The 26,766-nt window shown below is 45.8% G+C and overlaps 2 protein-coding genes and 1 long non-coding RNA gene across 5 annotated transcripts; 1 reads left to right on the forward strand and 2 right to left on the reverse strand.

Annotated features, from left to right (window-relative positions):
- Window positions 1-623: 623 nt before the first annotated feature.
- On the reverse strand, window positions 624-5,080 carry GIMAP2 (GTPase, IMAP family member 2). 3 transcript variants are annotated; one of them, XM_077849703.1, is made up of 4 exons: window positions 4,910-5,075; window positions 4,303-4,480; window positions 3,016-3,051; window positions 624-1,924 (listed from the first exon to the last, which is right to left on the reverse strand). In XM_077849703.1, exons 3-4 carry the CDS (start codon window positions 3,041-3,043, stop codon window positions 945-947), a joined length of 1,008 nt encoding a protein of 335 aa, XP_077705829.1. In that variant the 5' UTR covers window positions 3,044-3,051; window positions 4,303-4,480; window positions 4,910-5,075; the 3' UTR covers window positions 624-944. The 3 variants fall into 3 exon arrangements, with proteins under 3 accessions (XP_077705829.1, XP_077705827.1, XP_077705828.1); XM_077849701.1 differs by lacking the exon at window positions 4,303-4,480 and having other exon boundaries at window positions 4,910-5,080; XM_077849702.1 differs by lacking the exon at window positions 4,910-5,075 and having other exon boundaries at window positions 4,303-4,896.
- A 13,755-nt stretch (window positions 5,081-18,835) lies between these two features.
- LOC144284760 (uncharacterized) lies at window positions 18,836-23,055 on the reverse strand. Its single transcript, XR_013353191.1, has 3 exons — window positions 22,907-23,055; window positions 22,377-22,633; window positions 18,836-20,342 (listed from the first exon to the last, which is right to left on the reverse strand). It is a non-coding gene; the product is annotated as an uncharacterized LOC144284760 (long non-coding RNA).
- On the forward strand, window positions 20,157-26,336 carry GIMAP6 (GTPase, IMAP family member 6). The gene is made up of 3 exons (XM_077849709.1): window positions 20,157-20,541; window positions 23,414-23,498; window positions 24,600-26,336. The coding sequence occupies exons 1-3, from the start codon at window positions 20,368-20,370 to the stop codon at window positions 25,364-25,366; spliced, it is 1,026 nt and encodes a 341-aa protein (XP_077705835.1). The 5' UTR covers window positions 20,157-20,367; the 3' UTR covers window positions 25,367-26,336.
- The last annotated feature ends 430 nt before the right edge of the window (window positions 26,337-26,766 follow it).

Consider the following 26,766-nt stretch of genomic DNA (forward strand, 5'->3'; position numbering starts at 1 on the left):
TACTTCACTGACCACCCAAGGCTGACTTTCTTGACTCAGAATTGATGTGGGCATTTGTCCATTGGCCACCTCTGCCTTCTACGTTTGCATCTTCCTAATGGCTCTCAACTCGTTTTAGCTCCCCGTTATTTTTATGCGTATTGTTTGCTTCACCCTTGGAGTTTTCCTGATCTTCCTTTTCTTTCTTTCTTTTTTCTTTTTTAAAGATTTTATTTATTTATTCATGAGAAACACAGAGAGAGGCAGAGACATAGACAGAGAGAGAAGCAGGCTCCCTGTGGGAAGCCCGATGCAGGACTCGATCCCAGGACCCTGACAATGCTGCAGAATACCCTGTCGATCACCATGTCTGAAGTGTAAGCTTCTATGTGTGTTTTAATACTAACATGACCAGAGATAAAATCTGGCTGAGCCCATTTCAATGTTAAGCAAATTTGATGCATGTAAAACAGACGACTGATGAGTGAATGTGTCTGTGTGTGGTTGCTGCTCGTGGATCCGCTCCATTTTAGAGTAAATGTGCCATGTGTTCAGTCACCATCTTCCGAGGATAAAACTATGACAGAATCAAAGATGTGATCTCAGCAACTTTACAGATTATTGCTAGGTTATTATATGGAGGAGAAATTTTATTGTTATTTTTATTATATTCAGTAGAAATAGGAGTATCATAAAGAAGAAAACAAGTTTCCAGGAACATAAAACTGGCTTTAGAGATTTGCAAATGAGAGGAATCTTGTGTTTATAGCCTTCAAAAGGTTTTCATACTGTATTCCAAAACAGACAGTATCTTTTAAAAGAACTTGGTTCATCAATAGAGTGATGTTAAGATTTAAACACAACAGAATTGCAAACATTTAATGATGTTAGGCACTGTGTCTTACAGAGGAGGCAGTTGGATTCACCCAGTATCTGGCCATGAATAAACCATCACTGACCTGTAACTATAATGTACGAGTCTTGCCTTCCAGTCTAGTGATCTTTTTCAAAATTATCATTAATGTTTTGGCTATCGTTAATAGTAGGCTACAGAACAAACAGCATACACTAAAAAGAAAGCAGCAAAACAAGATGCACATTCTATACAATACACAAAATAACAGAATTAGCAATTTGACAAACAAATGAATAAAATATAAAATAAAGACCAGGGTTCTGATTAGGGCTTGTTTCAGATAATTTTCTTTGGCTGTGGTGGAGTAACATCTCTGATTTTCCATGTACTTCATAAGATCTCTTCTGAAACCCTTTAACCTTTCCCTTGACCACACAGATTCACATTCTGTTACTAGGCCGTAGAGCCCATTGGTGTAGTGCTCACCCCTTCTCTCCAATACCAGGTCTTCCATCAAGGCCATTAGCTCCTTCACTTGGTCATCCCTATCACTCCCTGTAGCATGGTTGTCAAAAGCACACACTCGACCCCCGCATGCTGCCACCAGCTTGCACAAGGCTTTGTTATCTATGTCGAGGATGTAATCTGTCAAGGATTCTCCTTTGAGGTCTTCCTTGTGGGTGAAGAGGACAATTGTGTGTCTCATGACATCTTCTCCAAAGATCTCCTTCATCCTTTGCACAACCTGCTGGTCCTGGGTGGTGAATCGGCCCAGCTGGGTCACCAGGAGCAACACGTGTGGTCCTGGTGCAGAGAGTAAGTAGCATCTCTCCACCTCTTTGTACAGGGAATCAGAGTGGTCCCTCTCAGAAAACATATCTGGTGTGTCAATAATGACCATCTCTCTCTCTCCCCAGCTTCCCTGGCTTTCACTGCAAGTCTTAGTGAAGGGCTGTGCAGCCAGCCGTGACTCAAATGCTTGCTTCCTGAGGATGCTGTTCCCTGTGGCACTTTTGCCAGTTCCTGTTTTGCCCACCAGAATGATTCTCAGTTTTGATTCTCTGGCACCTTGGTTCTTTATATACAGTCCTGTAAGAGCAAGTTTCCTGTGTTATGACTATACTGGTTATATCAACGGAGTATTTTTAACAATAGGAGATATTCCCACATTATGGGCAAAGATAGTTTCCCAATACATTGTATTCATAAAATAGAAGCCAACTAGCTCCATTACCAAAACAAATAAACAGTGATTTTTTAAAACATCTCAATTTCTTGGGGCATTTGGGTGGCTCAGTTGAGCCAGGTTGAGCAGCTGGCTCTTGATTTTGGCTCAGGTCATGATCTCAGGGTCCTGGAATTGAGCACCAGGTAGGGCTCTGTGCTCAGTGAGGAGTCTGCTCAAGGATTCTTTCTTTCCATCCCCCGGTCTCTCCTCCTGCTTGCTTGCACAGACAAGCTCTCTTTCATAAATAAATAAATAAATAAATAAATAAATAAATAAATAAATAAATGTTTTAAAAAAAATCTCAGTTTCTCTAAGACTACAGGATGCAGCCATGTTGGATCCTAAAAAAAAACATACTTGGGGCATGATATGGATTTAAAAACATATCTTGTCATGTGAGGCTTGCCTGAATCACTCAGTTCTAGCTATCTAAGACAAGTTTTCTGAATATCAGAGATGTGTAGCCAAGACTGTGGGTTCCATCTCCAGGTGGGCCAAGCAATTTGACTGTTCCAAGACCACAGATGGCTCCTCTGACCTCACTGGGTGGGGATGTGTTCTTGACTACCCATGAAATGGCTGGACTGGGGAAATACTGGAATAAGCAGAGTAAAATTATTCTCTCTAATGAAGAAACATGATAGCTTATATTTTGCTTAGAGAGGGTAGCATGATTTTTCCTTTTTTAGATTTTATTTATTTATTCATGAGAGACACACAGAGAGGCAGAGACACAGGCAGAGACACAGGCAGAGACACAGGCAGAGGGATAAGCAGGCTCCCTGCGGGGAGCCAAATTCAGGATTCGATCCCAGGGTCCTGGGATCATGAGCTGAGCCGAAGGCAGACGCTTAACCACTGAGCCACCCAGGTGCCCCAGGAAGCATAATTTTTATATGAAATAGGCACAAAATATGATAATGTAATCACACATAAGAAGTCATGTCCTTACCGGAGTGATCACATTCGTGTTGGTCCATTGCTGTTCCTGAGAGACAGAGAGACCAGAGACCGATTATGTATGTAATATAGATATTCCTGAGCCAGACTGGGAATTAACAGTAATGGACCCTTAAAGGATTTTGAAGTAACTCACTCATGGCTTCCATGACCCCCTGCTTTTTTTCCTATCCAGCTCTGTAATTTCAAGGAATATATATGTACAATTTTTTTAGTTCTGAATCATGAAAGACCCTTGTATTCCTACAGCATTGTCACAGCCCTGCCTCAGTTTGTTTACACATAGTTGATGGGGGACATAGTCACTTGCCCAGAGTCACCCAGTGAGTTAGAGTTGGAAGAAGTAGGTTTTGTTTGTAAGCCCCACCTACTCCTGGTTTCTTGCCCACCTCTTCCTCCTCCTGTGGCCTCCCAGCCTCTTTCTTGTTCTCCTTGGCCTCACCCATTCCTTCTCTCCTCTTCCTTTATAGGTTCAATCTTGTCTTCCCTTCTCTCCTCCTTTCCTCACCTTGCTCCCTCCCTTCCCATCCTCTCCCCTCTCCCCAAACTTCCCCCCTCATTTGGAATTCTTGCTCCAGAGAGCCTCCTTGCTGAATTGAGTACACTATCCTTGAAGCCTGAAATACATTTCATTCAATCCATCAAGTTACTCAACAGCCAGCTTGAAGAAGCCCTGGGACCCATTCCCTTTTCCTGTGCAGTGAGAAGCATCAGTTCATTTTCATCAGATGGTTTTCCTCTTTGCTTAGGTCTGGCAGCGTATACGAAAGGCACAGAAGACTCACGAGCACATGTGAATTCTCAAATTCTTCCCAGTTAGCACTCTTTATTGGCTTCATGCTAAGGGAGCTCTGTTTGCCAGTAACACATAAACTCAACTATACAAAGTTTACAGTTCCTGCAAGCTGGCTGTACTTCAGCCAAGGGCAGCCACTCTAAATTGTTTCCCTTAAAATAGGAAACTTTTATCCTGAGTGGCTCAGTCGGTTAAGCAGCTGCCTTCAGCTCAGGTCATGATCTCCGGGATCCTGGGATAGAGAAGGACTCCCTGCACAGGGGGGACCCTGCTTCTCCCTCTCCCTCTCCCTCTGCCGCTCCCCCTACTTGGGCTTTCTCTCTCTCTCTCTCTCTCTCTGTCAAATAAATAAATAGATAAAATATTTTTTTAAAATAGGGAAGTTTTGTTCTTAAAAAAAAAAAAAACACACAACAACTTTTCTTCAAGCATAGCCTGGGAACTCGAAATCAACACTGGAACTTTTCATGAATGTGGGCTTACCTGAGTTACTGTCAAAAGAAACAGATGTCTCCCAGTTCAAACCTGTGAATTGTCAGCTCAGAGAAAGAGAAAAAGAAAAGAAAGCAAAAGCGCCGGCTTTCTTCTTCCGCTCCTCTCCTCAGTATCTGCAGAGCTTCCCCGCTGCGACAAAGCCCTACCGACAAAGCCCTACCGTATGCTGTATTAACATGGGACAATTTAATCAGTAGTTACTGGCTATCGTGTAGACCACATTTTCTTGCCAGGAACGAAAAAAACAGGGTTCGAATGATTTCAGCTGGACAGGAAAGAAAGGCAGGCAGGTCCCGGCAGCTGTTAGATTTGATCCCTTCCTGCCCCAGACTGTGTCCTCAGGTTCACAAGTTTGTCTAAATGTAAAGCCTTCCCAGGAGTTAAGCCTCTTACTCACTGGTGGCAGTGACTGTTCTAAAGGCAAGTATCATCAGGGGAGGACAAGAGCATGGTTCTGGGGGTTAGGGGGGCCCTCTAATGGGGCGCTGGGCAGAGGGGAAAGGGTGTGGAAAGGGGAACCTGTGAGAAGCCCATTTCTTGGGTCAGACTGGGAGTTAACAGTCATTAACCCTGAAAGGATTTTGAAATAACTCACTCATGGCTTCCATGGCTCCTCTGTTTGTCTTTCCTATCCAGCCCTGTGATTTCAGGGACCACACCTCTGGGGAGCAATGATCTCAGAGTGTCTACAGTAATAATCAGGAGTGTCCATATTCAGGAAGTAAAACACATCGAGTTAAAAGTCGAAATCGTTCAAATGCTCTTTCTCCTTATTTGTATGACAGTCATCAAGGCAGGGGGGAGAGAGAATAGGGAGTTTATATTGTCCTCCAGGTTCTTCACTGGCAGTTCCTTAAACATACTTAAAGAACAAGACAACATGGGCAACTTTGGCTTCATCACCGTAATCTATTCCTAAAAATAAAATATTCTGTGTCAGAACCCTAACAGGGACCTATTTCCTAGTCTTTTATATGTAAAACAAATATAATGCAATATGCATCAAATCCAAAGCCTATCAATTTTCTAAATCATAGATAAAATTCAGTACATCACCTATATATACAATTTTTTAAATAGTAAAAACTTAAAACATTGCTTTTTTGAATATAAAAAAATATATTTTGGGCTTTAATAAAAGAAAGCTCTTGGCTGATGTAAGTATCCTGACAAATAACCCAATTTAAAAATGGGACAAAGGACTGGAATAGATATTTTTTCCAAAGAAGACATACACATAGCCAACAGGTACATAAAAAGGTGCTCAGCATCACTAATTATTAGGGAAATGCAAATCAGTGTTCAACGAGCTGTCCTGACACCTATCAGAATGACTATGGCCAAAAAGACAAGCAATAACAAGTGTTGTGAGGATGTGGAAAAAAAGGAAACCCTTGTACACTGCTGGTAGGGAAGCAAACTGGTGTGGCCATTATGAAAGATGGAAGTTCCTCAAAAAATTAAAAATAGAACTCCTATAGGATCCAGCAATCCCTTTCCTTGGTATATATCCAAAGAAAACAAAATTAGTATCTTGAGGAGATACCTGCACTCCCATGTTCATTGCAGCATTATTGACAATAACCAAGTTATGGAAACAATCTATGTTTGTCAACAGATGAATAGGTAAAGAAGATGTGATAGATGTATACAATGGAGTATTATTTAGACATGAGAAAGAAGGAAATCCGGCCATTTGCAACCACATGGATAAACCTTAGGGTATTAAGCTAAGTAAAATAAATCAGGGAAAGACGAATACTGTATAATTTAATCTCACTTATATGTGGAATCTAAAAAGAAGGGGAACTCATAGAAATAGGGAGTATAATGGTGATTAGCAGGGGCTGGGGATTTGGGGAGATGGGGACATGCTGGTTAAAAGGTAAAAGCCTTAAATTATAAGATGACTAAGTTCTGGGGATCTAATGTACAGCATAGTGACTATAGCTGTAATTCTAGATTGTATGCTTGAAAGTTGTCAAGACAGACGATCTGAAGCATCCTCACCACATACATTTGAAGTGCAGTCAGAGTGTGTGAGATGAACTAGCAAAGGGAGGGGGTGGGTGTGTAGAACAATCCACTCCTGAGGTTTGTTGCTCACTTCCAAAGTTTCATGGAGGTGATACCAAGGAAAGACACAACAGAACAAATAAACTTTGACAAACTAACAAAAAACCCAAATTAAGTCTTTTTAAATAGGTTAGATTTAGTGACTTGTCCATTGAAAAGTGTGAAGAACTTTTAGTTTAATAAAGCACAGGACTTGCTGCCAAGGACTTGGTTTGAATTGATGCCCATTGTTGTAAAAAGGGCCAATCTCATAGTATAATCATAAAAATTAATGACTAAACTTTTAAATTAAAAATGTTTAGGGACACCTGGATGGCTCAGTGGTTTAGCATCTGTCTTCGGCTCAGGTTGTGATCCTGGGATCTGGGATCGAGTCCCATGTCAGGCTCCCTGCAGGGAGCCTGCTTCTCCCTTTGCCTATGTCTCTGCCTCTCTCTCTCTGTGTCTCTCATGAATGAATAAATAAATCTCTAAAAGAAAGTTTAAATAAATTTCAAATCATACCAAAGATATCAACAGAAGCATTCCACTAAATGATGCGATTATCAGCAATGTCACGTTACCAAGGAGTGTATACTGCAAATGAGGGAGCACAAAGAGATATCCATTTTAAAAAAGATTTTATTTATTTATTCATGAGAGACACAGATAGAGAGAGAGAGAGGCAGAGACACCGGCAAAGGGAGAAGCAGGCTCTGTGCAGAGAGCCCGATGTGGGACTCGATCCTGGGACTCCAGGATCATGTCCTGGGCCAAAGGCAGGCGCCAAATCGCTGAGCCACCCAGGGATCCCCGAGATGTCCATTTTGAACTTTATTCCATTGCTTTGTTTATGACCTCAGAGGATTAATCACAATCATCCCCTTCTGTAGCATCAGGTACCATGACGTGAGGATCGTTCCCAGTTCCTTGGAATGGGACACGGAAGAGCCTCAGGGGTGAGTCACTCTGCTCTCTCCTTCACCAGGTCATCCCCACACCATCCCTACCCCTCTGAACAGCAACCATGATTGCTCTTCAACCTTCCTACTCTCTCAGGGATGAAAGCTGACCAATAATCCCCTTAAATTCCTGACTTTCCCTCACTGTGAGGAACTAGGGAATCAGAACAATCAGGAAAAGAGGGCTGTCCCCTTGGTGAAGGAGTAGAGAAGCCATCTTGGATGTTCCAGCCCCAGTAGGCACAACGTGGAGAACAATCTAGGAACATGGTTGATAATCAGGAACCCAGAGCCATGTGGCTCTTGTCTAGCTGGGCCCCAGCTACCTGCAGCCATTTCAGCCTCCCCACCTGAAGCCCCAGTTTGCATGGAGGAGAGACAAGTCTTACCATCCATCTCTGCCTGAATTCCTATTATGAGCATAATAAAATTGCTGTTGTATGCCATAAGTTTTGGAGTGGCTTGTTGTACAGCAAGAGAAAGTTGGGTCACCTGAATAGATTCCTGGAAGTAGCATTGCCAGGTAATTAGTACACGTATTTGTAATTTTGATCAATGTTACTAGATTGCCCACAATAAAATGTTAGTCAAGTTACATAAATCAGCATTTATTAGTTTCCCCATAGCTTTGCTTATGATTTTATCTGCCAATCTAATCAGTGAAAAATGGTATCTTCATTTTTCATATGCATTACTCAATATGAATGTGGCTGAGTATTTTTCATATGTATAGGAACTATCTTTTTCTTTATTGACATCTGACTTATATATTTATTGCCTGTGTTTAAATTGTGTTGTTAATCATTTTGATATTGATTTGTGGAAGTTCTTTATGGGGCACTAAATGATCATTTTTCCTCTTCTTGGCTTTTTTCCTTTAAACTATCAATTTTGTTCACTTAAAAGAAAAAGATTTTATTTATTTTTTGAGAGAGAAAGAGCACGAAGCGGGGGTGGGGGGGCGGGCAGCAGGAGAGTGAGAAGCAGACTCCCCGTGGAACATGGAGCCTGATGCAGGACTTGGTCCTGGGATCCTAGGATTATGACCTGAGCCAAAGGCAGATGCCTAACCAACTGAGCCATCCAGGCCCCCAATTTTGTTCACTTTTATTTTATCATGGCTAGTATCTAGAAGAATGTCAAATAATCACAATGACAAGAGGCTTCCTTATCCTGTTCCTAACTTTTATGAGTATATTTCAGGGTTTCTCATTGAACAAGATGCTTTGAGGTTCAGATGGAAATTTTTACTATGCTAAAAATGTAGTTGTTTATGAGATGTTGAATTTTAAAAACTTACCTTTCAGTAGCTAAGGGGATTATCAGATTATGTGGCTCCATAGCTTTATAATACATTCAGTTATACAAAAGCATTTCCTGATATTGATCCTTCTTTGCCTACCAGTTAAGGTATTGCTGGATTTTATACATTAATCGCAACATTAGGATTTTGCATTGCTGCATAGCCAACTCATCCATCTCTCAGACAGAGTAGCTCCTCTCTCTCTGATTGCCCCATTGCCCAGGTTCCAGCTGTATCAGCTTTCGGGCTCCCCTCTTCCTTTCAAACATAACAACCATGTTGTTTCTCTGAACAGATTCTTCCACTCCAGAGGAATTCTAGTTCCATATTTTAAGAAAACAAGATTTTTTTTTTAATCATCACCACCCTTCCCCATCATGACTTTCTTTCCTAGGCAAGCCTGACATTGAGCAGAAACTTCAGCATGGTTAAGTATTCTCAAGGAGAATGTAGGTGTACAGGGTGATAAGCTAAACTGATGGGAGAAAGATAATTGGGAAAGACTTCTTAGAAATAACATCATATAAGCTGAAGTTGAAGAGTGCACAGAAGGTAGAAGCTGGAGGGATTGAAGTGTTATTTTGAGGCAAGTGACAACATGGCTCTGTGTTGGGTATTCCAAGGAAAGCCAGGATGTCTAGAACCCAGAGGCAGTGGGTGGAAGTGAAGCTAGAGTTGGAGAGAGACCTTTGGGAACTTGTCATCAAGTGTGGATCCTGAGTGTTTTCTTACATAAAGTGGGAAGTAGAGGCAGGATTGCCTCGGGGTCATGCCGCAGTCAGATATATGTGTTTATGGGCTGTGTGAAGAATGGCTTAGAAAGCCCTGTCCCTCCTTGTGCTTTACATGATCTGCATTTGGTAGCCTTACTGAGGTTTTGCTTCACTTCCTCTGCCCTGCTACCCGCATCCGTCTCAGTGCACAGAAACAGAACAGTTGAGGTCAAAACAAGCAAGAGAGGAGCCGTGGCCGTGACCTCGGAGGTGAGGGTGAGCAGTCTGTCTCCTGACACCTTCCCCTGTGCTCTGGGCCCTCCCTCTTTCATTTCCTCACCAACCATTTCTGCACGAAATCCTTTCATGTTACATATTCTCTCTGAGTTCAACTGTACCTTGCAAAGAACCTGGTCTCAGGGTGTTTTTGTCAAGACTGAAAAACAAGTTTTCTGGTTTAGTGAAAGAAAACCACAAGGCCCAAAGATGCTCCTGAGGCAAACTGTCCTCCGAGGGAGCAGAGAACCTGGTATGATCAGAAGGCACTGAAACTCCTCTGTGCAAACACATGCCTGCAGCCCACCACCCTAGAGCTATCGTCTCTCTCTCAGGAGGTAAGGTTTTCCAAGGAATAGCAGGTAGGCAACCAAAACAACACACAGGGAGAGACTGAGAAGGTCAAAGTCATTCAAGCAGAGTTGAAGATTCAAATTCTGAGATACCAACCAGAAGGTTTGTTTGGGTAGCTCTCAAATGGGCAACATCTTATAAGAGATGAGCTCTGCGGACCTAACTTGCTACCAGATCTTGGGTCTGAAGATTATCCATTGAAATGGTAGACATTGATCTATTCGGTCTCTTTCTAACTTGCCCTCTCCTTCTTTGCCCTGGTGTGCTACCCTCCCCCACCCCCACCAACATTTTTAGTTGCCCAGAGTTCATCAGTGAACATGTGTGGCCAAAGCACAGTCTACAATGATCTGTGGTCATTGATCTACAGTGGTGATGGTCTCTTGAGCAACAGACACATGGCAAATCTGAATTGCTTAATCTTGACACTGTAAACGCAGATTAAATTAGTGAAATCAGGACAAGAGAGAAGTTCCTTCTAGCTAAGTAAACTTCCTCTTCTCTCTCCCTTCTCTCATCTATCTTATCCCCCAAACCCTGAATCACCCACTCTTGTTGGTGCCTCTCTGTCCTGCATTTCATTCTTCCTTGCACAATGTCCTTTTAGCAGTGCTGGTCCCAGTGCCGTAGCTCCCTACATCAGGGAATCTGAACTATCCCACCTTGCTAGAACACCTTTCCCCTCAATCCTAGCTTGCAGTCCTGACAGATTCTAGAACTGACAGGTCCTGATGCTCACAAACAGCAGACAGAGGCACAGGCTCTTCTGGAAAAGGCTACTCTAGACTCTGCCCAAGGTGCATCTCAGATACTGCCTTAACCAAAATACATACCACACACATGCACACACTCACACATACACACACACACACACCTCCACACACACACTCCCACCCATTCCCATCCTTTACTTTTAGGTTTTATCCTTTCCGAGTAGTGTAGAGCATTTTCATGAAGAATTTGCTTCAGAGATTATTTTAATCTGGAGACTAAGCAATGATTTCTTTTACAAGAGATAGAGGAAGTTTCAGGATGCAGGCAGACCATTCTGCTAGGGCAGTCAGAGGTGGTTGCTGGGTCCCCTTTTCCTCGAAGTGTGGCCCACTGGCCATAAGCCATTCTCACACGATGACAAGAATTTGAATTTCCAAAAAGAGAATTGTACAGATGTTAACCAAGGGGAGTGTACAAACTCCCAAATCTGTGTTCTACTGCATGAGCGCAATGAGACATTTTTTCTAGCCTTCCTCTAAAATTAGCTCTGCCCCTTCCTGTCAATACATCAGGGCCTCCCTTCTCTGAGAGGCTCGAGGCTCTGACTGTGATCATGTAGTGATATTAGGACTCTTTCTCAGCACTGGGGCGCTGGTTTTCTAGCATTTGTGCCACAAGCAGAGTGGAAAGAACATGGGTTTGTGGGTGAGGAGGTGCAGGTTGTAGGCATTAGGCTGTGTGTGTGTTATGGCTGCAGGCCAGACTCATAGAGCCTCTGAGGCTCACTTCAAGCATTTTATGTTTAAAATGAGGGTTGTGACAGATGATCAAAGGCCTTTTCCTACTACCGCATTAGAGTTGCCCGCTACTTCTGGCCTTATCCAGTGGGCATGAGAGCCCCATTCCGCTGGTAGTGCAAGCCCCAGCCCACCAACCCCTACCAGGGCTGAGTGGATTTGCAGAGAGCCCAGTGGCATGTGGATGTAATGGCAGGGCTGGCTCAGAGGACTAGTGATCCCTAATGGGAGGCCATAGGTAGTGACCAGATCAGAGGAGGGACAATGACAAAACTGGGAGGCTTGGAATTAAGAGCCCTGTCAGAGCAACACCAGTAAAAGCCCACAGGTCCTGGGGTTTTGACTTCTAGGTTCATGAGAGAAGTGTTGAGTTGGAGACATTTAAGGGTAAATTAAGTCAGCTTTATCCACCTCTTGGCACAAAGTAGTCAAGGAGGCAGGTGTGCATTTACAATTCCACCCCAAATCATAAGATAGGAATAAACTAACCAAAGAGGCAAAAGATCTGTACTCAGAAAACTATAGAACACTCACGAGAGAAATTGAGGAAGACCCAAAGAAATGGAAACACGTTCCATGCTCATGGATTGGAAGAACAAATTCTCTTAAATGTCTATGCTACCTAGAGCAATCTATACATCCTATGCAATCCCTATCAAAATACCATCAATTTATTTCAGAGTTGGAAAAATAATCCTAAAACTTGTATGGAACCAGAAAAGATCCCGAATAGCCAAAGGAATGTTGAAAAAGAAAACCAAATCTGGTGGCATCACACAATTCCAGACTTCAAGCTCTATTACAAAGTTGTAATCATCAAGACAGTTTGGTACTGACACAAAAGCAGACACATAGATCAATGGAACAGAATACAGAACCCAGAAATGGACCCTCAAACAACTAACCTTCAACAAAGCAGGAAAGAATATCCAATAGAAAGAAGACAGTCTCTTCAACAAATGGTGTTGGGAAAATTGGACAGCCATATATGGAAGAATGAAACTGGACCATTTCCTCATACCATACACAAAAATAGACTCAGAATGGATGAAAGACCTAGATGTGAGACAGGAATCCATCATAAACCTAGAGAAGAAGACAGGCAGAAACCTCTGTGACCTCAGCCACAGAAACTTTTGTAGGACACGTCTTCAAAGGCAAGGGAAACAAAGGCAATAATGAACTATTGGGACTTCACCAAGATGGAAAGCTTTTGCACAGCAAAGGAAACAGTCAACAAAACCAAAAGACAACCAACAGAATGGGAGAGGATATTTGCAAATGAGCAATCAGATAAAGGGCTAGTATCTAAAATCTATAAAGAACTTATCAAACTCAACATCCAAAGAACAAGGAATCCAATCAAGAAATGTGCAGAAGACATGAACAGACATGTCTCCAAAGAAGACATACCAATGGCCAAGAAACAAATGAAAAATGCTTGACATCACTCAGCATCAGGGACGTGCAAATCAAAATCACAAGACGATACCATCTCACACCTGTCAGAATGGCTAAAATTAAAGTCGGGAAACAACAGATGCAGAGAGGGCAGCCCTGGTGACTCAGCGGTTTAGCACCGCCTTCAGCTCAGGGCGTGATCCTGTAGACCCGGGATCGAGTCCCATGTCGATGTCGGGCTCCCTGCAGGGAGCCTGCTTCTCCCTCTGCCTGTGTCTCTGCCTCTGGTGTGTGTGTGTGTGTCTCTAGTGAATAAATAAATAAAATCTTTGAAAAAAAAATAGATGCAGAGAAAGGGGACCTCTCTACACTGTTGGTGGGAATGCAAGCTGGTGCAGCTGCTCTGGAAAACAGTACGGAGGATCCTCAAAAAGCTAAAAATAGATCTACCCTTTGACCCACAATTGCATCACTGGGTATTTACCCCAAAGATACATATGTAGTGATCTGAAGGGGCACTTGCACCCCAATGTTTAGAGCAGCAATGTCCACAAGAGCCAAACTATGGAAAGAGCCTGGATGTCCATCGACAGATGAATGGATGAAGGAGATGTGGTCTATAAATATATACAATGGACTACTACTCAGCCATCAAAAAAAAAATGAAATCTTGCCATTTGCAATGACATGGATGGAACTAGAGAATATTATGCTGTGAAATAAGTCAATCAGAGAAAGACAATTATCATATGATCTCACTCATACATGGAATTTAAGAAACAAAGCAGAGGATCAGAGGGGAATAGAGGGAAAAATAAAACAAGATGAAATCAGAGAGGGAGACAAATCATAAGAGACTCTTAATCATAGGAAACAAACTGAGAGGTCCAGGAAGGGGGTGGTGGGATGGGGTAACCGGGTGATGTAAGACCACTGGGTGTTATATAAGGCTGATGAATCACTGACCTTTACTTCTGAACCCAATAATACATTGTATGTTAATTAATTGAATTTAAATAAAAAATTTAAAAATAATAATAACATAGAATTTAAAAATCAAATAAATATAATTAGGGGGAAAAATGGAGAAAGGGTGTGCACAGCCCCTTCTTAAATAATAGGGAATTGGGAACAGCTTAAATTTTCCTTGTGATTCCCAGAGGCAGAAGCAAGAAATGACCCATGTCCAGCATCTTGGAAAATAAGCCAAGTTAAGCTTTGTTTGTGAGACTACTTGTTTTTGCCTAGTTTTGCTGAGGGAATTGCCAAGCTTGTCTCCGTGTTCTATTTCAATGAGATGATGGGGTTTTTGTTCTTGTGCATCTCCAGGAAGTCTGTGGTATATACTCGATGTCAGCCTATTTCCCAGAAACGTCTCGAATGGTAAGAACGATAGCGTTTGTCACTTGTCTAGACGTGCAGCAACACATTTTCATTTCGTACCTCACCTCCTCCATCTCTGGCCTTCCCTGTCACAGAATGCCATGGTTACCTCACAGGACAGAGCTGGGATGTTGGGCCATTGGCACTTGGAGGGTTTAGAGGGGCCAGGGAGGGACGAAGAGAGATTGCCCTGATCCCCCACGCTGGCCTGGCGAGGGTGAAGCAGGTGCATTTTGCCCTCAATCTCACACCCATGCTAGGGCCTTGGGCACAACAGGTGCAACAATGAGCCGTTCTGACTCTCTAGTGAGCAAACAAGAGACCACTTTAGTGGGCACAAGTGTTTCTGCCCTTCCTTTGCCTTCCAGCTCAAGTGCAAGGTGTGGGCTCGTGTGAGTGACACCTGAGCTGTGGGCAAGCATGCTGCACAGGAGAGCCGCATCTAGCACATGGGGACCCTCCACCACTGGGTGATGGTAAGAGTTTGGGTTGGGCTCTGTGAGTCAAGCTTCTGGGAAACGAGTGCTTACAGGAGGCCCAGGAAATGACAGTGCCTTTGGTGTGTGACTGTTTCTTTCCGTGTCCTTGCTGAAGGGTTTGCCATTGCCCTTTCCACGTCCCACTTGATCTTCATGAAATGACACAACGCAAAAAGGGGCAAACGTGAAAATGGGACCAAAACTGGCAAATACTGTCGGAAGACCAGAAAAGCCAATTTCCCCAATTGTTCCCTGTACAGTTTTCCCCACCTAAGCCCTCACTATTCAACTTTCCATGTCCGGGTGGCCAGAGGGACCCCCGCCCACCTCCCCTCGAAGACTGGGGTGGGGGTGGGGTGGGGGACATCCACCTCTCACCCAGCCTGGCACCCACCCACCTGACTTCAGGGACTCCCTCCCCGGCCCTGGGGGACTGTGCTTGGACCCTGGCCCCCTGCCCTCTGCCCTACAACCACGTCTCTGTGAGGCAGATTCTTAGAGGAGATGCTTTAGAGGGTGGAGGGGGGGAGAGTTTAAAAAGTTGGCTCTCAAGTCCCGCATAGACGTTGTGCCGTTGGACTGAAGGCAGAATCGGCAGCTCCTGAGCCAGCCATGTGCCCCAGCAGTGGTTCCCCTTGCTCTTCTACAGAAGCGCCCACCTCTTCCTCTCCCTGCTCATGATTGAACCCACAGGGCAGTCCAAGCTCTCTGTTCCAACTCCGGTTTGGATCCCTTTTCCATTTTTGGACACCTTAGTTAGATTTTCCTCTGTGGTGAAGAAATCCGGAAATACGTGCCCATTTGTCTGTTCTCAGCATTACAGGTCAACAGACAGTAAATTTCATCCCATCTGTGTAATTGCCAAGCATGTTCTCTTGAAATTTTTATTCGATTCCTTCATCATTTTCCCTATAATCATTTTGCACAATTCTTTCATAGTCTTTGCTCTGAACGCTCCACATTGGCAATTCCACCCTCCACCCCACCCCCAAGTCTAGTCCCTGGAATTGGCCACATGCTTGTACCTGCTGCCCAGACCCTGGATGTCTGTTAATAAAACCTCAGTTAAAGGGGCTTCTATTTGGTGATTGCTTTTTTTGCACCATTGGTTCATATTGATTTTAAGCTCCACTAAGAGCTCTAGATTCTTTTCTACTTAAATTATCCTATTTAGAACACCTCTAGTCTAGTTTTTGAAAATTTATTTTTGGAGGAACTCTCATTTAAGAATTTTCAAAATAAGGGGCGCCTGAGTGGCTCAGTTGGTTGAGTGTGCATGCCTGCAGCTCAGGTCATGATCCCAGAGTCCTGGGATCCAGCCCGACCTTGGGCTCCCTGCTCTGCGGGGAGCCTGCTTCTTCCTCTTCCCCCTGATTGTGCTCTCTTGCTGTCTCTCTCTCTCTCAAATAAATAAATGAAGTCTTTTAAAAAAATAATTTTCAAATTAATTATCCAGCTGGTTTGCTGGTTTTAGTGCAGGGTTCTAGCCTGCCATTTTGTTTCCTAGCCTTAGAATGTCTCCTGGCAAGTATTATTTAGAATAATAGTTTTCTCTCTGGAGAATTAAGAGTACATGTGAAAAATAGAAACTTGACTTAGTCTTATTATCCCCAAGCTGCACAGAAAAAGGAAGATAAATTTGATGTCATTATTTTAAAAATACTCCAATCTTTAGAAACAATGAGTCCCTTATGATTAATAATAACATAAGGAGTAACCAGCACTTGGATAAAGAAACAGAAAATCCCAGAAGTCCTCCTAATGCTCTTCAGGGGTGACCTTTAGCTGAACCTCTAATAGCATAGATTAATTTTAGCCATTCTTGTACTTTACATAAATTCTTGTCTCTGGTTTTTGTTTTTGTTTTTTAATTTTTTTTTTTAATTTATTTACGATAGTCACACACACAGAGAGAGAGGCGAGACACAGGCAGAGGGAGAAGCAGGCTCCATGCACTGGGAGCCCAACGTGGGATTCGATCCCGGGTCTCCAGGTTCGCGCCCCCCGCCAAAGGCAGGCGCTAAACCGCTGCGCCATCCAGGGATCCCTCTGGCTTTTGTTTTTGATTTTTACTTACCATTATGTTTGAGCTTTATCCCTATTATAATATGTAGCAATATTTTGTGCATTCTCATCATTGTATATAAATTGTATTTTCACACTACAGACTATAACCCAATTTATATATGTATAATTTATAATTTACGAGTGAATATATAATCAATACAATTACTCCAATTAATGTAGTCTACATTGTTTTTGCATTTTTGTTTTAAAAACACTTTTTCAGCTCTTTTACTTTATTGTATTTTCCACTATATTGAGGTATAATTTTGACAAATAATAATCACCTACTGACAAGATAAATTGACAAATTGACAGAATTGTATCTGTTTAAGGTCTACAACTTGATGATTTGATATAGGCATACACTGTGAAATATTCACCACAATCAAGTAATTGACATATCCACTGTCTCACAAGGTTATGTCCTTCCTTCCTTCCTTCCTTCCTTCCTTCCTTCCTTCCTTCCTTCCTTCCTTCCTTCCTTCCTCCCTCCCTCCCTTCCTTCCTTTGTGAGAATACTTACCCCTTGGTGGGCATTTATGTTGTTTCCAGGTTTGTGCTATTCTGAGTGTCACTATGAATATCACAGGCATTCCTTTTCAGGGAACACAGGCACCTATGTCTGTTGGGGGTGTGCTTCCTGGTAGGATAGCTTGGTATTGACTCTATTCCTGGGTACTGCAGACTTTTCCAAAGGGGTTCTACCAACTTCTGAGTTCTATTTCCATAACCTCAGAAGTTTCCTTTATATAGAATGTTTACACGATTTTCAAGTCTATTCTTAGGCATTTTACTTTTTGTTGTTATTTTTTAAATCACAAGTTATATCTAGTTGGCTATTGTTTTTATGTTAGTCAGTTTGTATGGTTTTTATTTAATTTTGCACTCATTAATTTATTTACTGCTCTTAATAGGAGCTTATTGTGATGTAGGAATGAGTCAGGGACAGATGGCACCTGGCAGGGAAAGATAACGGAATGGCCCAAAGTCAGGCTCCCATAGATCTGTAGGCTCCCATAAACCCCAAGGACACCAAAAGACCCAGAGTCAGGCTCCTACCCATCCCAAGGAAACAGAGATAAGTAAAAAAGTAAAAAAAAAAACAAAAAACAAAAAACAAAACAAAACAAAACAAAACAAACAAAAAAACCCCCCCCACACACACAGAGAAAGAGGGACGCCTGGGTGGCTCAGCAGTTGAGCATCTGCCTTTGGCTCAGGGAGTGATCCTGGAGTCCCAGGATGGAGTCCCACATGGGGCTTCCTGCATGGAGCATGCTTCTCCCTTTGCCTCTGCCTCTCTCTCTGTGCCTCTCATGAAGAAAGAAAGAAAGAAAGAAAGAAAGAAAGAAACAAACAAACAAACAAACAAACAAACAAACCCAGCTCCCTAGCTCTAAAATGTTAGGGAGTATCCCCCTTTAGTGGCTACTAAGTAATCACAGAAACTCACCAAACCACAAAGAATATGTCATTAAGGTATTATCAATAGTCCCCGCTCACACCAAGACTGTACAAGAATCCCCAGGCCGTGGGCTCCCTGGCTAGGTTCTCAATAACAGATTGCCACTAAAAGCCCTCACTGGCAACCCTGTTGGGAGCCCTTTCACCTCTGAGAGCTTCCTCTGTATCTTTGCTTAATAAACTTCTATCGCTTTACTCACTCTCCGTTGTCTGCGAGATTCATTCTTCGACTCTGTGAGACAAGAACCTAGCTCTCACGTATCAATTGGTTTATTCATGTTTTTAAGATTTATTTATTTATTTGAGAGAGAGTGTGTGTATGAGCAGGGGGAGGGGCAAAGGGAGAGGGAGAGAAAATCTTAAGCAGACTCCCTGCTGAATGTGGGGCCTGATGGGGGGGCTTAATCCCAGGACCCTGAGATCATGACTTGATCTGAAATCAAGAGTTGGGTGCTTAACCAGCTGAGCCACCCAGGTGCCCTTTGGTTTATTCTCTTGATTTTCTCAGACATATAATCACAACCTTTAGAAATAATGATAATTTTACATCCACTTTATGTTTTTTATACATGTGATTTATTTGTTATTTCTGGTTTTAGTGTATATTTCCTCAAAACATTTAAAATAGTGTTAACATTTTAAACTTCCAGATCTCCATTAAACCTCCGAAATGCTTATCAAAATCTTTTGATTAACAGAACACCTTCCCTGAGGAGCCTTTCAGCTCTAGCTCTTCACAGCAGTTCCTGAGAAAAAAGATGGGATGAAGCATTCAAGTAACCAAAGGAAGTCCATCAAGGCGGGAGCAGAGGGGAGAAGAAAGAGGCTGGAATGAAGTGGTGAGAAAACAGTACAAAGTGACCATATCACCTGGGTCATCCAAAGCAGCCATGGTGGGGAGGAAAAGCTAAATAAATTGTGATGATCACAGACCCACTCAGAAAGGGTGATTTAATTTCAAGATCATGCTTCCCCCTCCCACTCCTACCACCACATTGACAGGGCCTCGGTATAAAAACAGTGAATTAAAGCCAAAAGAACAGCACTGCACAAACTCTATTTAAGAAGGGCTTCTTAGGGAAACCCACAGACAACAGAGAAACGAGACAACAGGAGCACTGAAGGAAACTGAAAACTCTGGCACCTACATCCATGGGAAACATGAACACAGCCCGACTCCTAGACAGATGGACATGAAACATCACACTACAGCCCTAGTTACCTCAGTTCCTAAACTCTGATAGATCACGTTCAGCTTGGCATGTCAACACAAGCTGTGCTAAGAGGCAAGAAGCACAGTCTGGAGGGGCACCTGGGTAGCTCAGTGGTTGAGTGTCTGCCTTCATCCCAGGTCGAGATCCCAGAGTCTTGGGATTGAGTCCTGCATGGGGCTCCCTGCAGGGAGCCTGCTTCTCCCTCTGCCTAGGTCTCTGCCTCTCTCTCTGTGTCTCTCATGAATAAAAAAATAATATCTTTAAAAAAAAAGCACAATCTGGAGACACAGAGCAAACTAGACTCAGCTATAAGTCAGATATTAGAATTGTCAGACGTGTGTGTACACACATATATAAAAAGATTTATTATAAAGAATTGGCTACAAGGTTTACTCTACAGGATGGGCTCAACTGTGGTTCAGCTGACAAGTCCCAAGGCCCCATAGTCCCAGAAAGAAAATGTGTAAAGGGAGTTGGAATTGAGGAGGGAGGAGGAGATGCCAGGCACCTGCCACTATGGTAAAGGCATGGGGTCTCTGTAGCAAGCAGGCAACTCGCAAAGAAGGGACATCTGTAAAAAATCATTCCCCTGGCACAGCATTTTCTAGAGAATCTGCTGCTTCTTTCTAAGCCTCTGAGATCTCAGTGTCCTAGTGCAGGATCAAAATCATAACAACACGGGTGTTCATGTTTTTCCTGTTTCTACTACCAAAGCCGCAGACAAAATGCAAACGGTGGCGAGTGTCTTCTGATGGAGGAGGGGCTGCCCTGGGTGTTCCTGTTCACTTCCTGACAGCTGCTCTCTCAAGGGCACTTCTCGGAGCTGAGCTTTCTGATCCCATTTTGCTGGAAAAAAAAAAACAAACAAGCCATGTCCTTTATCTATTCCTACACCGTGGACACTTTCCTCCACCTCCTTCAGTCAAGGTCCTCAAAAGTCCACGATGCGTCGGCCCCAAAAGGAGAAACAAAGAATTCACAAGAGCATGTGGCCCCAGGAGACAGAGAACATCGCCATTCCTCCTGCCCAGCAGCTGACAGCGTGGTAAGTCCAAGTGTGTGGGGAAGTGTGTCTGTGTGTGTTGTTTGTGTGTGTGTGTCATGTACCTATGTTCCCGTGTGTGTTGTGTTTTTGTGTTTGTGTGAATATGTGTTGTGTTTGGGAGTGTATGGGTGGAGTGTGTGTAAAGGGTTTGTGTATATGGGTGTGTTTATGTATATCATGTGTTTGTGTGGATGTGTGTGTTGTGTATTTATGTTTCCATGTGTGTTATGTTTGTGTGTACGAATGTATGTGTGTTCATTATGTTTGTGCATATATTTGTGTGTTTATGTATTTGTATGTGTATGTGGTGTGTTTTGAGTGTATGTGTGTAAGTGGTATGTGTGACATGTTTGTGTGTATGTGTGTATGTTTGTGAGTGTTGGTGTTGGTGAGTCTATGGGTGTGTGTTGTGTTTGTGAGTGTGGGTGTTTGTGAGTCTGTGGGTGTATATGTTAGTGAGTGTGGGTGTTTGTGAGTCTGTGGGTATGTGTATATTTATGAGTGTGGGTGTTTGTGTGTGTGAGTCTGTGGGTATGTGTATATTTATGAGTGTGGGTGTTTGTGTGTGTGAGTCTATGGGTGTGTGTATGTTTGTGAGTGTGGGTGTTTATGAGTCTGTGAGTGTGTGTATGCTTATAAGTGTGGCTGTTAGTGAGTGTGGGTATTTGTGAGTCTGTGGGTATGTGTATGTTTGAGAGGGTGGGTGTTAATGAGTCTGTGAGTGTGTGTGTGAGTGTGGGTGTTTGTGAGTGTGTGGGTGTGTGTATGTTTGTGAGTATCTTTGTGGCTGTGTGGCTGTGGGTGTGTATGTTAGTGAGTGTGGGTATTTGTGACTGTGGGTATGTGTATGTTAGTGAGTGTGGGTGCTGGTGAGTCTGTGGGTGTATGTACGTTGGTGAATTGGTGGGTGTGTGTATGTTAGTGAGTGTGGGTGTTTGTGACTATGGGTGTTTGTGAGTCTATGGGTGTGTGTATGTTAGTGAGTGTGGGTGTTTGTGACTATGGGTGTTTGTGAGTCTGTGGGTGTGGGTATGTTTGTGAGTGTGGATGTTTGTGACTATGGGTGTTTGTGAGTCTATGGGTGTGTGTATGTTAGTGAATGTGGGTGTTGGTGAGTCTGTGGATGTTGGGGAGTCTGTGGGGTGTGTGTTAGTGAGGGTGGGTGTGGGGGAGTCTGTGCGTGTTGGTGAGTCTGTGTGTGTGTGTTAGTGAGTGTGGGTGTTGGGGAGTCTGTGGATATTGGGGAGTCTGTGGGGGGGTGTGTTAGTGAGTGTGGGTGTTGGGGAGCCTTTGGGAATGTGCTGTGCGTGTAGCGCATGCACGCGTGTCTACAGTGGAATAGAAAGAGCCGTGACTAGGAGGTCAGGAGAACCCTTGCCCTACGTGCCCTGCCGCGAAGTCACTGCTCAATTCTGGGCAAGACGCTTCTGCGAGCTGACCTTCCTGGGAAACATGAGATGACAGGCTGCTCGTGCTCATGCTGGAGGCAAAAACTGCCAAGTGTGGCAAACATGTGAGGTGCTGCTCAGGGCCGGCCGTGGGGCGAGGCGGCGCGGGGCGGGGTGCGCACTCCCTCGGGGTGCCCGGCTGCAGTGCCCGGTTCAGATTCTCTGCCCAGGTGCCTCCCCCGCCTTGCCCACCAGCCCTGCTCATACCTTCCAGGAAGCCTCGCTACAGGAGCCACCAGATTTCCCTGGTGAAGCGCTGCCTCAGTTTCCACCGAGGGTGTAAGGGAGCCAGGGGCAAAGAGGGTGGGGGTCTCCAGGTGCAGAGATAGGAGCGCTAACCTCCTTGTTTCAGAAGCCCCTGGGAGAGGATCAATGCTGTGTCCTCACCAGAATGTTGCTGACCGGTCTGGGGGGAAGCTGTTCACCTGGGCCGGTCACTTTCTTGTCCTGGAAACTCCCAAGACTCACTGGCGGTGTCCACTCTGAGCCTGGGGCCTTGGAGCTGGCAGGGCTGCACACGGCTGACGGTCACGAGGAACGGCCTCAGCGGCCTCCCACCGGCCAGCTGCTGGGACCCGGGCAGCACCGAAGTCATCGCCAGGCCCACAGACCAGGCCCAGTAGCCTTTCGGGGCTGTCCTCATCCTAAATGACGGTGATGGGAGATGAGCTCTGAGGTCCCCTGGCTCCCAGCCAGACTCTGTCCCTGTTGTTCTCACACAGAACCCGGCCACCCACCTCTTGCCCTCTGCAACCCTCACCGCTGAGCCTTTCCCAAAGGTCAGGCATGGATCCCTCTTCTTGGTCCAAGACCCGCGTGTCCCCCCACCCCCACCCCCAGCCCAGCCAGCCTGTGGCTGCAACTTCCTGCCAGCGCCCTCCAGATCTTTCCACTGCTCTCAGGACCCAGTATCAGACCTGCCTCTGCTCTCTGCTCCTCCCTCTCCTCGCAAAGCATGTTGTTCCAGGTCCCTGTCTATAAAACGCCACCTGCTCCTCAGCCTGCCGCTGAGGCCATCCCCCTTTTTCTGTGAAGTCTCCTAAACAGACAGTAGAAACCACAGTGGTGGGGGGGGCGGGGAGAGAGGAGGGGAAAGGAAGACAGAAAGGAAGTGGGAAATATCAGAAAGGGAGACAGAACGTAAAGACTCCTAACTCTGGGAAATGAACTAGGGGTGGTGGAAGGGGAGGAGGGCGGGGGGTGGGAGTGAATGGGTGACGGCACTGGGGGCTATTCTGTATGTTAGTAAATTGAACACCAATAAAAAATAAATTAAAAAAAAAAAAAGAAAGGAAGTAGAGACCCCTCGGGCCCCCTCCTCTTTCAGGCTGCTCCCCCTCAAACCAATGCTTCTGGCAAGAGAAAGGCAACGCCTCTCCGAACTCTGCTGAGAAACTAACAAGACGCATTATGGTTATCTCTAGCCGGAGGAAGAAGAATGCGAACATATTCTGGAGGAGGACCCTGCAGGAGAGCTGAATCTCGATCCTAGACCAGGCATTTTAGGAGGTAAACCACTTTCTAACAGGAATGAACTTGAGAGAGGTGCGGATGGCGGCATTCAATGTGTACGTGGGTGTGTAGGGACCGGCGGCAGGGCTCATCCTGGTCAGAGATTTGCCCACCTGGGCCGCCATCAAAGGGTCTTTGGGTGGGGGCCCTCCTCTACTCAGCCAAGTAAGAGGGAAAGGTCCCTGACAGGCAGACGAAGGGAGAGAGAGTGCCAGCCACCACCTTGACTAAATCTCTGTGCCAGGCCCAAGGGAAAGGGCCTGTGCCTTCTGGGATTTCGTCCTCAGGAAGGAGGTGCTGATGGTCAGTGTGACCAAATGACTTGCCCAGACCTCGTACAGGTGTTTGGATCCGATGGGAGAGCTCTTGGGGTCCTATGGGCTGCAGAGCACCACGGGCACAAGCAGGATATCCTAGGCCTGCACTTGGCCTTCTCAAGGGCTTCTGTCCCCCCAAAAGTTATGGCATCAGGGTCAGGAGCTGAGCTTCTGAGGGCTCAGTGTGGCCACTAACCTGGGGACACAGAATCTGGGACTGCTGGAAAATGAATGGATTTCATGGCAGCACTGTTCACAATGGTAAAAGGTGAAAACAACCCAAATGTTCATATATGTGTAGGAATAATCAAGAAGCGCCATATACCTACAATGGAGTATTATTCAGTCTTAAAAAGGTGGGAAATTCTGTGCTGGGCTGCAACATCCATGCCCTGGGAACCACTGTGCTAACTGAAATAAGGCCGACACAGAAAAACGAATGCAATTACAATTTGGAAAATGAAATAAAATAATTGCAATTTGGGATGATGAAAACATTCTTGAGAGGCACCATGGAGATGATTGCACAACAGCGTGAATGTCCTGGGCGCCACTGAACTGCGCGCCTAAAACTGAGGACAGTGATAAGTTTGATGTTATACTATACTTTTTATGCTATATAAATACCATGATAATAATAATAATAAGCGGAACAAAAGCAAGGCAGAAGGGGAGCCCCGCAGGTCACAGTCCAGGGCGAGACGCAGGTCTCCGCGCTGCCCGTGGACCCCAGGGCACGGCTCTCACCCCCGCTCCCTCTGCTTTGTCCCCCTGCTTCCAGGCCTGTGGGAGGCCCCACGGACCCCGCAGAAACTGCGACTGCTCCTGGTGGGGAAAAGCGGCAGCGGGAAGAGCGCTACAGGGAACAGCATCCTGGGCAGGAGAGAGTTCCCGTCCCGACTCAGCCCTCAACCGGTGACCCGGGACCTCCAGCGGGGCAGCGGCGCCTGGGCCGGGCGGGAGCTCGAGGTGATCGACACGCCCGACCTCCTGTCCCCGCAGGCCGGGCCCGAGGCGGCGGCGCGGGCCATCTGCGAGGCGGTGGCCTTCTCGGCGCCCGGGCCGCACGCGGTGCTGCTGGTGACGCAGCTGGGCCGCTTCACGGAGGAGGACCGGCAGGCGGTGCGGGGCCTGCAGGAGGCCTTCGGGGTGGGCGTCCTGGCGCACACGGTGCTGGTGTTCACGCGCAGGGAGGACCTGGGCGGCGGCTCCCTGGAGGAGTACGTGCGCCGCACGGACAACCCGCACCTGGCCCGGCTGGACGCGGTGTGCGCGCGGCGCCACTGCGCCTTCGACAACGCGGCGGCGGGCGCCGAGCGGGAGGCGCAGCTGCGGGAGCTCCTGGCGGCGGTGGACTGCGTCCTGTGGGAGAACGACGGCCGCCCCTACAGCAACCCGGCCTACCGCTACTCCCAGCAGCGCGGCCTGCCCGCGGGCCCGGGCCCCGAGGGCGCAACCGGCCGGGCCCCGCTGCCGGAGGGACTGTGCCGGCTCCAGAAGGAATCCCAGGAGGCGCACAGACGCCTGCTGGAGAGGGCGCCCGTTTAAGCGGAGGCGGGACCGCAGCCCCCGGGGCCGGCTGCCTGCCCGTCGCTTGCGCTCTCTCCCCGGGGCGGGGGGTGGGGGGGCGCTCCCTGACCATCCGAGGCTCCTGGGGAGGTGTCCGAGGCGGTCAGGGGCAGGTGCGTCCCAGAGGTCCCCGCTCGCACATCGGGAGCCTGCAAACGAAGCTGTGGAAGGCCTTAAACGCTGGAGGGAGCAGCCTGCCTGGTTGAGGGGGAAACCTCTCAACACGGAGGTGTCTCTCTGGAGGGCTGCTCCAACGGACGGGGTTCCTAAGAAGCCACCTGGCATTCAGAAGAGGCCAGGGTGGCGGTCTGGCTCTGGCCATCTGACTGCGTAGGGAAATGGATGCACCTCAGGTACACCTCAGCCTCTTTGAGGTTCTAGGTTCTTCTGGGGAGTCTGACCTTCTGATGGAAACAGAATGGGAGCAGCCAGGGGCAAAATGCCTCCCACTATGCTCTTCTTTTCCTTTCTTGGAGCGGTGTGACAGAGAGTTTCGAGCTGCCTTCTGGGAGGGGTGGGAAGTAGAGGTCAGGGAGACAGTGCTGGAGGACAATCCGCAGAGGACACAGCTCCGGGTCTGTCTGGACACTTGCCCTCTGGTTGGAGATTCTCTACAATTACATGCCCATGGACTAGAGTCTCCAGGTATAGACCCCGTGACACCCATCTCCCCCAGACTCAATGGACTCCTACCAAAGATGGAGCATTTCTTCTGCTAGAAGATTCAGAAAAGTGTCTCAAAACACCACAGAAACTTACCTTGAGTGCATACTAAGATAGTCATTGTGCCAGAGCCATGTACCAAATATGCCCATTTCCCACTGAGCTGAATCAGCTTTATCATGTAGTAAATTTTCATACTCCCTAAGATCTGTGTCAGGATTTTCAATTCTGTTTTTGTTTTCTACTTTTTTTCCGTTGTTATAAATAAAATATTGATTTGATTACAGCGGCTGAGTGTAATATGGCACTCCCGACTTCCTCCTCAACGGATTTCTATTTCCTTTGTTATTCTCAGGCATCTATTCTTCCATGTGAGAGTTAAAATAACTTGTTTACTTTTCAGAAAAGAACCTATGGGCATTCCAGGTGGAATTGTCTTCCATTAAGTTTATTTTTTTTTAAATATATTTTATTTATTTACTCATGAGAGACACAGAGAGAGACAGAGACAGAGACACAGGCAGAGGGAGAAGCAGGCTCCATGCAGGGAGCCCGATGTGGGACTCAATCCCGGGTCTTCAGGATCACGCCCTGGGCTGAAGGTGGCGCTAAACGGCTGAGCCACCCGGGCTGCCCTGTCTTCCATTAAGTTTAGAAGGATTGGTAGACACCTCAAGGGTAAATAGATCAAGGCCATCGTACTTCTAAGTGGATAG

This window comes from Canis aureus, chromosome 15 (assembly GCF_053574225.1).
Source record: "Canis aureus isolate CA01 chromosome 15, VMU_Caureus_v.1.0, whole genome shotgun sequence".
NCBI classification, from domain to species: domain Eukaryota; kingdom Metazoa; phylum Chordata; class Mammalia; order Carnivora; family Canidae; genus Canis; species Canis aureus.

Coding starts and splice junctions, on each gene's coding strand:
- GIMAP2 (XM_077849701.1), bottom strand. Junction 1,925..3,015: donor ACACGAATGTGATCACTCCG/GTAAGGACATGA, acceptor TTGCTCTTACAG/GACTGTATATAAAGAACCAA.
- GIMAP6 (XM_077849709.1), top strand. CDS start 20,368: ATGTCCTTTATCTATTCCTACACCGTGGACACTTTCCTCCACCTCCTT. Junction 20,542..23,413: donor GCCCAGCAGCTGACAGCGTG/GTAAGTCCAAGT, acceptor GGTTATCTCTAG/CCGGAGGAAGAAGAATGCGA. Junction 23,499..24,599: donor TAGACCAGGCATTTTAGGAG/GTAAACCACTTT, acceptor CCCTGCTTCCAG/GCCTGTGGGAGGCCCCACGG.